The sequence below is a fragment of the Polyodon spathula genome, chromosome 10 (assembly GCF_017654505.1).
Source record: "Polyodon spathula isolate WHYD16114869_AA chromosome 10, ASM1765450v1, whole genome shotgun sequence".
Taxonomy (NCBI): domain Eukaryota; kingdom Metazoa; phylum Chordata; class Actinopteri; order Acipenseriformes; family Polyodontidae; genus Polyodon; species Polyodon spathula.
In genome coordinates this window covers 19,057,091-19,069,975 of record NC_054543.1, presented here as the reverse complement: position 1 = coordinate 19,069,975, position 12,885 = coordinate 19,057,091, and the positions used below count along the sequence as shown (strand labels likewise).

The following is a 12,885-nucleotide window of genomic DNA, read 5'->3' as shown; positions in this document are numbered from 1 at the left end:
TAGCGATTATATACAATAGTTGGTCTAACAGTTCAATACGTTCTTTTACACCTTTAAAAGTGGCTGATTCTACCAAATACATTTTCCAACAATTTTTGAAGAATCATGTGACATTTTGCAATATTTCCAAAACCTCTGTTTGAGCCTTTATTGTTTTTATTGAACCATGATTGATCTACAATTAAGGTGGCGCAAAGTGTTGTTTTAATGATCATGTTTACAAGTGACATTTTTCATGCAGAAATATACTGTATGCCCATTATTTTTTTAACCGAAATTTACCAATACATATTTAACAAACATTTGTCATTAACTACTACAGGGGGAAATAGCATAGTATAGATAGCTATGAAGATCACAACATAAAGTAATTGTCGCTAACAAAACAATTCCATACATTCTACCTCTTCTGCACTTCCTTTGGCTGCATAGGTCTTAAATTGGTCAACTTTGAAAGAAACACAAGTTATAGTAAACATGTATTTTCAATTAAAAACTCAATCTGGTACTACTTTAAGGTAAAGACAGTTCTCAGTCTTAGCCTTATTCACACTATGGGCCTCATTTACAAAAGGACACTAAACATGCCTGATCTGCAGTGCAATAGTTGCAGTTATGAAAGATTATACTACACAACATCACTATAAAAGTCTGCACAAAGCATCGTATTTTGAGTTTAGTGGAAATTAAAGAAGCTAAGGAGTCTCAACGAAAGGAAAATTACTTTTTTTTTTAACTTCAGAAGCCATTGAAAGTGCAGAATTACCTAAGTGGTAAGAAACTAAGTTGGTGGGATTACAACAGAGGATGTGTTAGGAAGTGTATGGGTGTGTCGCCTTTTTAAGAGCAGTGCAGAATGACATTTTCCCCCTAAGAATTGGGTGCCTGACTAGAATAGTCCTGGAAAAGGACAGGACTTGTTTACCAGAGGAGAGAACCAGGAAATGCAGACTTCCAGCAGCGCTGTCCTTACAAAGGTACCACCAAATGTTCCTGTCAGGACACTGCACTCTGATTGGTTATCATATTAGTGTTAATAAAACAATGAATAATCCTCTTCCCAACAACAAAACCCTAAACCTACAGCCATTAAACATCTACGTAGTTCATGTTTGGCAGTGAATAGGCATTTTTGTTACTTTAAAAAAAAAAAGTGATCGGAGGTGCTGACTTTTTCAGTTGTCCTGACAGGAACATTTCGTGGTACCTTTCAAGGCACTGCTCCAGCCGCATGGAGAACAAGCCAACAAGCAGAACTGAACTTTGGGTGCATGAACTGAGTGAGTGAGCAAGCAACACCTATGGAATTAGGACAATGACTGTGAAAGATCAGATGTGTATAGAAGGGTGACAGAGTTAGGTGAAATTGTAAGGCGGCATTGGAAAACCTTGGAACCTATATGGAACCTATATAGATTTATGTTCTGAAGTATTGCTAGTTGCACATTGAACAGTGTTACTGTCTGCAATCGTCGAGCACTGCATTAGTGGAGGACAAAGAACCAAGAATCAGGCAGAGCATCTGCATTGCACATACAGACAAACTGACCAAGAGGTAGAAGACCCAGCAGAGCAAAGGGCTGGGTGACCATGGGAGTGTATTGCTTTCACTACCAATTGTGTGCAAACAAGTGTTGCTGTGCTGAAAAAGATAATTGCTGTATTAACTGTGCTTTGCATGTGGTGTGCTCTTTTGCCCTAGCTGTCCTTCTGGAAGTGCCGCTGGGACGCAAGGGAGTGGACACGGCCCTGGGCAGTGACATCAGGGGGACCTGGAAGCATCGCCACACCTCAAGGCTGGGTTAATCAGTAACCACAGGGCAGAAAGTGCTGGAAAGCAATGCATAAAGGGCATTAGCCGGAGCATGTAAAAACTGAGAGTGACTGTGACCATAGAACTATATTACTCTGAGCCGAGTATCCCTCCTTTTCCTTTTCAATAGAGGTGGTGCTTCAGAAGGGAGCTGAGCGACCAGCAGTGAGAGAAGCGGGCCGAGCACACTACCTGTGATGTGCAGTGTTGGAGGATCCGGAGTTTGGGACATTCCAAGTTGCTCGACCACAGAGAGTGCTTGGAGTGAATCAGCAAGCATACTACAGATTGCTATTGCTACAGCATCTTTGTGAGTGACTCAGAGTCCTGCATCGGGTCGGGTTCCCGCGGAGCCCGCGGGCGACCCACAAAAGCGGTTCATGTCAGAATGTGAACTTTCACAGTTTGCTGTTCGTGTGCGGGTCAAAAAAAATAAATATTTGGGTCTAAATTTGAATCACCAAAAACGTTTTCTGTCCTTTCAGCGTACTCATCTGTAACCCTTTCCCAAAAGGTAAATGCACTAGTACAGTATTTCCTACACTAAAGCAGGAGGCGATTACTGAGGAGTCAGCTGACTAAGCATTGTTGTTCTCGCTTGTTTGATACGTCACAAGATTCTTTTATTATGTCTGCTTGGTGATATTAAAAATGTTTTTGAATGAGGTGAAAAAAAGATGGCACTCGGTTTATATCATGTAAGTGGATAATGGCTCAAGAGTTAAATCAGAAGTGTGGAATTATTTTGGAATCATAGCAAATGAAAATAATGAAAATGTGACTGTATACGTTGCTTGTAAATGACAGCCACAAAACTGGTACATCATCTCTGCAAAAGCACAGGTGTAGCTCCCTTTTTTCAACTGGTGGCATGAAAGGAATAGACAGGTATTTTAAAGTACAGTAAGTAGAGATAGTTAATATGTTACAATGTTAAAATATATGCAGACCACTAGAGAAAGCTACCACGCCGTATAGCCTATTGTGTAAACTCAATCTGTGGAGGATGTGAGAGAGTCGGTTGACACAGGCAGTAGATAAAGGACAAACACTTGCGGGTTTGGGTCGGGTTGCAGGTCTTATTAAAGTGGGATTTAGACAACTGGGGGATATTTCATAAGTTGATTGTCAATTTTAACTTGATTGTGCAATAAAGAATTATAATTTTATCTTGTGGTCTATTGGGAATTCAGTGCTGGGTTATATTAGGATTACTGCCAAATTAATACATGTAGTAGTTTTGTAGTAGAACCTTGACAGGTGCATCATATGACTGAGCAAAAGAGTGGTTTGGCAAGTAGAGTGCTGGAAAAAATAAAAGAAATACAGACGTACCCATTTTCTTACACTGGATTTTGCAACAACAGGCATTATGTGGAAAAATTACAGAATTAGAACACGTAATGAGTATTGTTATCAAGTGTAAGAGAAAAGAAGTGTCCTGACAAAAGTTATAAAAAGGTGCATTTCAAAATGGTACTGTTTACTATTTCACATTTTCACAGCTTGTTGGTATCTTTTTTTTTTTCAGTGCTGTTAAAAATGTTATATTTTGGAAGCTAAATATTGAGACTTAGCATTATATACTACTATTTGAGATTTCCACTGAAAGTAAAATACTCTTCGATTTCCTCCTCTATATTACATTTGTGATATTGAGTTTTTGTGTCCGAGTTTTAGGAAAGCTGCTTCTAGTTAATGTGTTTTGTGTAAAGTAGTATATCGGCCTATATACAATTTATAAACATTTTCACTTACATTACGGTGTATATATTCTTTAAGGTGTGGCCCACCAAGGGAACAGTCTTAACTTAAATGGCCCTTACTATCAGATTTTTCAGTTCAAACAAATTTTCATAACCAAGTAATACATTCAGCAAGATGTATTTATTTCGTGTTAGTGAATCAACAAAACAAATCTGTTGAATTGATCCACTAAACTGAATTAATCAAACGACTAGAGTCAGTAAAAAGAATCGAACAGCACATCACTAGTTTTCAGACCAGAAAAATAAGTTTAAATAGCGTGCTTATCAGTGGTTAAGGCCTGGGTCCAAACAAAGTAATTATCGCTCACTTTAATCTGAACAATACAGTTATCGCACTTTAGTAAATACGGTGTGAATGAAGCTCATCTCATTATCATTCAGAGCGGGGTGCCTCATTTAAATACATTATCCCGCATTACCATACAAATCACATATTCATTCTGATTACCATAGCATGGCACAATAAAATTAGTGTGCACCATAATATGCCCACCATTTTGTGCAATAATTAACAAAAATGCAATAGTAAATACGGAAATCATTAATCATTAGCCATTTCGTAAATGAACCCCTATATCTGATACATTTCCTCGGTCATTTCCCATCAGCACTGCGTTCTAGCTCAAAGCATGTTACTGGCTGAAAACATGTCAGTCAAAACAAGAAGCCGCTCTATTGAGGGGTGGGAACAGTTTCACCCGCTAGGTGAAACAACCAAGCAAGTGCAACACTAAGTAAAGCATGAGTGGCAAACTGATATTTCTTTAGCCAAGTGTAGTAGCAGATATCGGGCAGGATTTTCAAAGTTTTGCAAATGATAACGCAAAGGAAAGGAAGGCAGCGCGATGTTAAAGAACTCTAACGTTAAAGAACTTATACGCTCAAAACAGGAGCATAAAGAAACCCGGACCAGTAAGGTTTTATATTTAAATATTTATTGATTTATTTTTAATTCACTCCTTCGCAGGATACGATTTCTGAGCATCTATGTCAAATAAAATTACGAACAGAACCCCCCTGGGCATCCCTAATGGAGGCACATTTACAGTATTTGTTTTTATCGGAGTTTAACCTGTACACGAGGCTTAGAAGAATTATTATCAATACAAAACCATGTTACCTGAATTAATTCTGTGAACACCCATGCACACACATGTGCATACAAGCATGCATACACACAGTATTCCACTGGTTTGTATATAATATCCATGCCGATATTTTTTGAAAACAAGACCTGACAGTCCCACATTGTACTATTTAACTACGAAATATTTACTGAATACTTAAAAACTGTTGCTATAATCATGATTCATTTATTATTAATAGCGTTATCATTAAATTATACCAAATCACGTTTTTATTTACAATGAAGGTAACCTATACTGTGTTGCCCAAATGCTTACAAAGTCAGCAAAAACATGTTTTCCCTTTGTTGTAAATAAAAACGTGATTTGGTATAGTTTAATTATAACGCTATTAATAATAAACAAATCATGCAGCATAGTCCTAATAGCAGTTGTTAAGTATTCTGGAAACATTTCGTCTAATAGTCAAAAGTGCAATATGGGGCATGTTTTCAAAAGATATCGCCACAGACATGAATGCAATATCTAATATCTGGATTCAGTGCTACAGAGTGACGCACGCAAAACATATGCTACTTTAATTTTAAATTACAAAATACATTCATTTTTACATGCTAGTTTCTTTTGAAATGTTTATTTTATTATAGTTTTTCATTTTTTGAAGTAGTGCTTTATAGTGGTAAGTTACAAAATAAACCCTTTTATGTTTAATTGTTCATTTAAATATGGCGTTTCGGCTGTGCAGATGTTTGATAGGATGTGCTTGAATAAAACTTGAGTTGTATCCGATAGTTTGTTTTTCATTTTAATATTGATGTTGTTTAAAATGTAACCGTCATAATGACTGCCAGTGGTGGTTAGGTATGAGTATAACCGTGGCGGTTAAAGGGACATCTGTAATTCTTTCCAGTTGTTAAAAACTCAAGTCCTTTTGTATTTCTTTTTTAATAAGTGTAGTTATTTGAATGCAAGTCGTGACTTTTTGTTTAAATATTATGCACAACAGTGTTTTTAGTTATTCGATCTTCTGTTAAAAAAGTAATGTTTGTTCTTTATTTTGAAAAATACAACCTCAAAGCATTAATTATCATTGATAAATGCCTATACGATAATTGAATACGAAATTATGGTGCTGATTGCACCACTAGTGAATATACATTGATGCTGCATTTTCATCAATGAAACTTCATTAAGCATATTCATTTCTGCTGTATACAACTAATAGTGCTTGTTAAGCAAAGTGCCGGAGGAGAGGCAGCCCCAGCACTACACCACTTCCCCAGTGCTAGGTCCCTTTCCTCAGGGTATAAACTCCCAGCATTCCAGTCAGCCAATGGGGCTCATGTTGGCATCACCAGCCCTCCACTTCCCCCTTCCTGTACAGCTGCCCCCAGATTATATAAGTGGGGGTCTCGAATTGCCCTAAAATATCTATTATACAATTGTCTCACTAAGCCCAGCAATCAAGAGGACAAATAGTGTATCGATCCACTTGTTTCTATGTCTGTACATGCATTTGCAAATCTGTTTAATAAAATTGTGTTGTACTAAGTATTGGGGCGTTTGTCTTGATGTCCTGAATTTATATAGTTAAAATAAAAAATGGACATTTATCAAGATGTTTTACTAATTGAATCAACAAGTTTCTTCTTAAGTAATTGAAAAATGCTTTTATACCTGCCAATATCCATTGGTATCTGTGATGGGGGTGCAACGGGTCGGAGCTGTGGTCGATCCTCCCTATCGCTGGTGGCGTTGCGCAAAACGGGACGAGAACGGTGGAAAAGCAAAGGTTGAGCCGTCCGGGAACTCCAGAAAGATCAGTAACCCAGTCAGGGTTACTATGTACACCGATTAAGTACAGCAGCGACCGGCGCCGAGGCCAAGGGAGGGGTCGGGCAGTATTTAAGGGACGGTATGATCTGAGCTCGCTCTCTCAGTCCTGGGGTAACAGCGAATTTACTTCCCGGAAGAACGACCGGGGCCACGAAACAACCCTGCCCAGGACCGGGAGCCCCTAGAGGCCAGCGCAGGAGCGTCAGCGAAATATTTATCTTTATTTATAACTTATGCTTTAATGTATGTGCGGGACTTTTGTTAGTTTTACCTTTTTATTTTCGCCTCCTCCTTTATCATTGTTGGATACTGGTGGGGGATTTATTTTGACTATTTTTATTTTTTTTCCTTTTTGTTCTTTTTGGTTGGAATATTGGTCGGTGGCCACCTTCGGCCAGATATATAAAAACCCTGCTGCGGGGAAACTATACAAGCCTCCTGAGTATTTTTGCCGGTCCCACCTGACTCAGCCCACCAACCTCCCACAGTATCTTATGCATGACTTTCCTTGTCATCGATATCAGAGTGTACCCTTCACCCCTGCAAGATTCTAGTCATGTAGTGCAGTAGGTTGTCCTGCAAGTTCTACTTTCCCCAATGCTGTGTTCAGCACCAGCTCGTGTGGACAGCGCCTCTGAAATAATAAACTGAATCAAGCATTTATTTTTTTAGATTCACGTTTTCCACCCTCACCTCTATACTGAAGTAGCCTCTGTCTGCATAGTCACCAAGGAAGAGATATCTGGTATTGGACAGAGATCCCCCCACTTCAAACAGTTTCATCAAATCAAAGAACTGACCGTGAATATCACCACACACTGTAATGACAGGATAAGCCTTATTGAAGAAAGCATTTACTTCTACATTATTGCATTTAATATATAGGTTATCTACGGTTATATTGATTGCATTGTGATTGCACAGTATGTGTATATGGCAAAATAGTGTGAAAGGGGATTGGTGCTGTATACGTCTGTACCCCCAGATGGTGCTGTTGTACCACAGCCTTTCTGGTGAACCAGAGATGATTTTTGTTTTCTGCGTGATTATTATCAATATAGTAATAGTGGAAAGAATCTGCCATGTAATTTAAGTCCTTTTCAAAGATTTTCATTAAAACATTTTAACCACTCAAGTATACGAAAATACTGATTATTCTAATCCAAACAGTTACAATAAGTAATTGAATTTGGCCAAATTATTCAACGGCTTAAAATCAACACCAAGAGTAAACTGTTTGTCAAAAAAATATATTTTTTAATCTGGTGGTGCTACTGCAAATACAACTGACGAAACGCACCAAACTTTTATCTGCTTTTCTTTCTGTTTCAATGCTTTTACCTTTCTCTGCTCCCTGTATTTCATCTTTCAGCTGCTTTTCTTTTCTTTCAATGCTTTTACCTTTCTCTGCTCCCTGTATTTCATCTTTCAGCTGCTTTTCTTTTCCGCTTCAATGCTTTTACCTTTCTCTGCTCCCTGCATTTCATCTTTCAGCTGCTTTTCTTTTCTGTTTCAATGCTCCCTGTATTTCATCTTTTAGCTGCTTTTCTTTTCTGTTTCAATGCTTTCACCTTTCTCTGTTCCCTGTATTTCATCTTTTAGCTGCTTTTCTTTTCTGTTTCAATGCTTTTACCTTTCTCTGCTCCCTGTATTTCATCTTTCAGCTGCTTTTCTTTTCCGCTTCAATGCTTTTACCTTTCTCTGCTCCCTGCATTTCATCTTTCAGCTGCTTTTCTTTTCTGTTTCAATGCTTTCACCTTTCTCTGTTCCCTGTATTTCATCTTTTAGCTGCTTTTCTTTTCTGTTTCAATGCTTTCACCTTTCTCTGTTCCCTGTATTTCATCTTTTAGCTGCTTTTCTTTTCTGTTTCAATGCTTTTACCTTTCTCTGCTCCCTGTATTTCATCTTTTAGCTGCTTTTCTTTTGTTTCAATGCTTTTACCTTTCTCTGCTCCCTGTATTTCATCTGTGTGTCCTCCAATATCATGTCTAATATTTTCCCAGAGCTCTAGAGCTAATTATTTGCAATGATTTTCACTCAGTTTTTAGTTTTTGTAATAAGCCCTGACAACATTTCCTGGAAATTTTAAACAAAATATAAAAACAAAAGGCCTTCCCTGTAAAGGCATCCATTTAATTTGGAGAAATCTAAATCCAAGTATCTGTATTGTTAGGAGAATCTAATGCTTGTATAATGATCCCAGTGTTTTGGTTGTTACTGCTTTACCTCACAATACATTTACAGCTGGTTTCACAGAACGTAATTAGCACTAGTCTTTGAGCATTTACCTAAATCAACATTAACGCTAATCTGGGTCTGTGAAACCAGCCACTGGGGTAAAGCAGTGCTCCCTATCCTTTCAGGGATGGAAATACGTCTACAGGAAGCCATAATAGCAGTACAGTATTTCATGTTAGATTTCAAAATGTTACATTTTAAAAATGTTGTCAGTTTTTCATTAAGCATAAGGAAAACTACAAAGTGGTATGTAATTCAATATTTTAAAGTAACATTTTTCAGCCTTTGACTATATGAAGCAAAATTAGTTATTAATTAATTATTTAAGCTGATGCAAAACGTCTGGCCATACCTGTAGTTTGTAGTGCTGGGAAAATTAACTCTCCTACACTTACTGTTTGACTTCCTAGGTTAAAACTATAAAAATAAATAAATAAATTAAAAAAAAAACGTTGCTGTCTTAAAAATAGGTGAAATAACCCAAACGCAAGAAAAATGTTACACAAGAATACCCTAGAGGCACAGAAACACTGTGATTGGTAATAGTCTCTACAGAGGTCAGACCTCATCTGTGATTGGTGCTTCTACTTCTATCATAGTTTTCTCCCTTTGCAGGATCTCAGCGCCTTCGTTAATAATTCGAAGTGCAATTTCTTCATCTACCCATCCTTCTTTAATTAAGTGATTTTTCAAAATGTGCACCCTGGGTTTGCCATCAGCATCGAACACTTCTGCAGGCGCCAGGCTGTGCGTTGGTGGAAGTGGCACAGCTGTAATACACAAAGTATACAACAGAACAGAGAGAGGGGTTAACAGTGCTTTCCTGGTCAGTCTCTGGGGATTTCTTCATAATTGGACATTTCCTTTGGAACCTGCTGCAAAATATGGTATGACCATATTTTGTAAACTATGAACTGCTGTATAGATCGATTTTTTTAATGAATTATAGAAATAAAAATTTTCCCTTATTTACAATCTGGAATTCTTTTCTAACAATCTACAACAATCAGTGTCCTTTTGGGCAGGTTAAATTGCAGATAATTTTCTAGAGTTTTTTTTTTTTTTTTTAACTCAAACAGTATGGGCCGAGGCATGGATCAAATAGGTGCCCATGATAAGGAAGATAATTTTTAATTTCTTACTATAAACACACAGCTTGATAAAAGTAGCAGCCTATAACCAGTCAAGAAAACAATTAAATTAACCCTGGAAAATGCTCAAAGAAGACACTTTTAATTATAATGTATTGTTATTTTAAACAACTGTGTAGTTTCAAAATAAAAAAAAAGTCAGATTATTTAATTTTACAATTAACACAATGTCCCTCCATTTGAATTAATACCTATTGTCCAAATTAAAGGCAGGATACCTATAATGTTGTACGTACAGCACTATCACAATGCAATAGAGGTTTTAAACGTAATAGAGATAGTAATACATTTCAGTAAACTGGCAAAGTATTCTACAGCTATCCAAATGTCAATAGTTGTAAGATTTTTTTGTAATCACTGTGACAAAAAAGCAACAAAATTAATGCTAGTTTCAAATTACTTTCACAACAAATGTTCCATTTAGTAGTGTTCAGTTCACATACGTAACATTGAATATGTCTGAAGAAAACGTTTGCGCACTACATTTTCTTAATGTAATTTATTGCAATCATGAATGTTTATGTTAGCTAAATGCAGAACAGGTGTTAAGATTTAAAAGGTGTTTTTACAGGTATGGATTCTGCTGTTGAGACAGCTGAGGATGACTTATCTGAGGATGCTGATCTGTCAAACTACACAAGGATGCCATGTCTGGCACACACCCTGCAGCTCACTTTGAAGAATGCCATCAAACATCCCAGTACTGAAAATGTAATTAGCAGGGCTAGAAGCCTGGGGAATACTGTACATAAATCTTCAGTGGCCATTGACAAAATGATTTCTAAGTTAGGCAAAACACTAATTAAAGACTGTGACACATTGGAATAGTACTCTGAACATGATTAAGAGATTTCTGGAGACCAAGGTTGCTTGAAATCAAGTTCTTGATGAGCTTTGCATCGACACCTTGCTCAACAGTGATTGGTCCAAACTGCAGCGGCTTGTGAAGTTGTTTAAGCCATTTGCAGCACATACAGTCTCTGTCAGAAGCTGTGCCCTGCTTACTCAATCTAGAAGCACACTCACAGTAATCAGTAGTCTCAAAACCACTTGAACAGATTATGCTGAAGTCACTTCAGAAATGCTTTGCAGAAAAGCTGAACCCTCAATCAACAAATTTTGATGCCAAACCTGCAGCAGCTTGCCTAATGGACCCAACCGTTACATTTGCATTTTTCACAAGAGATGGAGCCCCTCATGAAAGCAGAAAGATCTTTTGTCCTTCAGCATGCTGCACACTACGGCAGCCTTTCAGTGTCACAGTAAGAATCCATTGTCAATCCCCAATGCGCTACCACTGCTAATGCTAATGAAACTGAAATTGGAATTATTATTAAAACGAAAATTGAAATAGAAATTGTTAAGAAAATTCACAACTAAACTAAAACTGAAACTGAAATTGGGGGAAAAAAATACAATAGAAATATAAATTTTAAAAAAAGTTGCAACTGAAATAACCTTGGTGAGCCCCCTCAGTAGGTGTCTCGAATTTAAAAGGCATGTCATATGCAGACAGGCTAAAAGAACTGAATCTGTTCAGTCTTGAACAAAGAAGACTACGCGGCAACCTAATTCAAGCATTCAAAATTCTAAAAGGTATTGACAATGTCGACCCAAGGGACTTTTTCGACCTGAAAAAAGAAACAAGGACCAGGGGTTACAAATGGAGATTAGACAAAGGGGCATTCAGAACAGAAAATAGGAGGCACTTTTTTACACAGAGAATCGTGAGGGTCTGGAATCAACTCCCCAGTAATGTTGTTGAAGCTGACACCCTGGGATCCTTCAAGAAGCTGCTTGATGAGATTCTGGGATCAATAAGCTACTAACAACCAAACGAGCAAGATGGGCCGAATGGCCTCCTCTCGTTTGTAAACTTTCTTATGTTCTTATGTTCTTATGAATGATCCTGTATGCCCTAATGGCCAATGCAGGATCACAGAAGCCCACCTGAAAAAGACTTACGCGGCTAAAGCCCAGGTGCCATGACTTGCAAACACAGGAGGCCTCTTGACGGCCTACCTTGATGGCATGTTGCACTCTGTTACCCTTCCCGAGCTGCTAGCTTCAGAGCTACATGCAGTCTCTGGCACTTTATTGCAAATATCAAGGTTTCCAAGGACAAGCCCTGGGCAGAAGCCTGGCAGGCTTCGTGGTGGCACACAGACTGTCTGTCTAAGGTGAGAGTCCCATATGCGGACAAGTCCACCTTACTGGACACGCCTATCTCCCCTGGCCGTACTTTTGGACTAGCAGTAGAGGAGATCCTGCAATGCTCTCACAGAGTCCCGAGAGGTGGCTGCAATGCTCCCCTCCTATGCCCTGGCACGGGGAAAGGGAGGCGATGGCGTCCGGCAGCTACTACAGTAACCCGGACTATTCCGATCCCTACAACGCCACAGGGCGACCTGAGGCATCGCCTCCAAGCCTCCACGGCAAAGAGCCATCAGCATGGACGGGGAAACGTCAGATGTGGGGCCCCAGCACACCAGTGCCTCTCCTTAGCCCCTCCCACATTCTCAAAGTGCATGGACACCATTCTAGCTCCCTTGCGGCTGTGAGGGAACAGGGTGATGAACGACGACAGGTTGATTTGTTCTCAGTCCCAGAAAGGGGCAGTGGCCTACATAGCGATTGTGATAGAGCATCTGTCAAGGCTGGGTCTCACCCTCAATGATGCGAAAAGCCAATTGATATCGGTGCAGAGTACGGTATACTTTGGCCTCTGGCTAGATTCTCTTAAGATGCGAGCCTACCTGTTGGACAACAGAGTACCTGCCACGCGCAACTGTCTGGCCCCGTTTCAACTAGGGTCCACAGTGCAACTGGTGTTGTGCCAAAAATGACTGAGTCTGATGGCCGCAGCTTCGTCAGCCATCCAGTTGAGGTTGCTTCACATGCGTCCACTAAAAAGCGTGGCTCCCTAGACGCTCATATCCTGGTGACCCATTTTCTAAAGGGTGCTCGGTGGTTACGTCCTCCTATAAATCCTC

General features: G+C 38.9%; 1 protein-coding gene across 1 annotated transcript in view; it reads left to right on the top strand.

Moving 5' to 3' along the window:
• The first annotated feature begins 12,236 nt into the window (after window positions 1–12,236).
• The window catches only part of LOC121321676 (phosphoinositide 3-kinase adapter protein 1-like), an 88,580-nt gene continuing 87,931 nt past the window's right edge, over window positions 12,237–12,885 (top strand). The window contains exon 1 of the mRNA XM_041260665.1: window positions 12,237–12,449. Coding sequence (XP_041116599.1) covers window positions 12,237–12,449 — 213 coding nt within the window. The remainder of the gene's footprint in view (window positions 12,450–12,885) is intronic.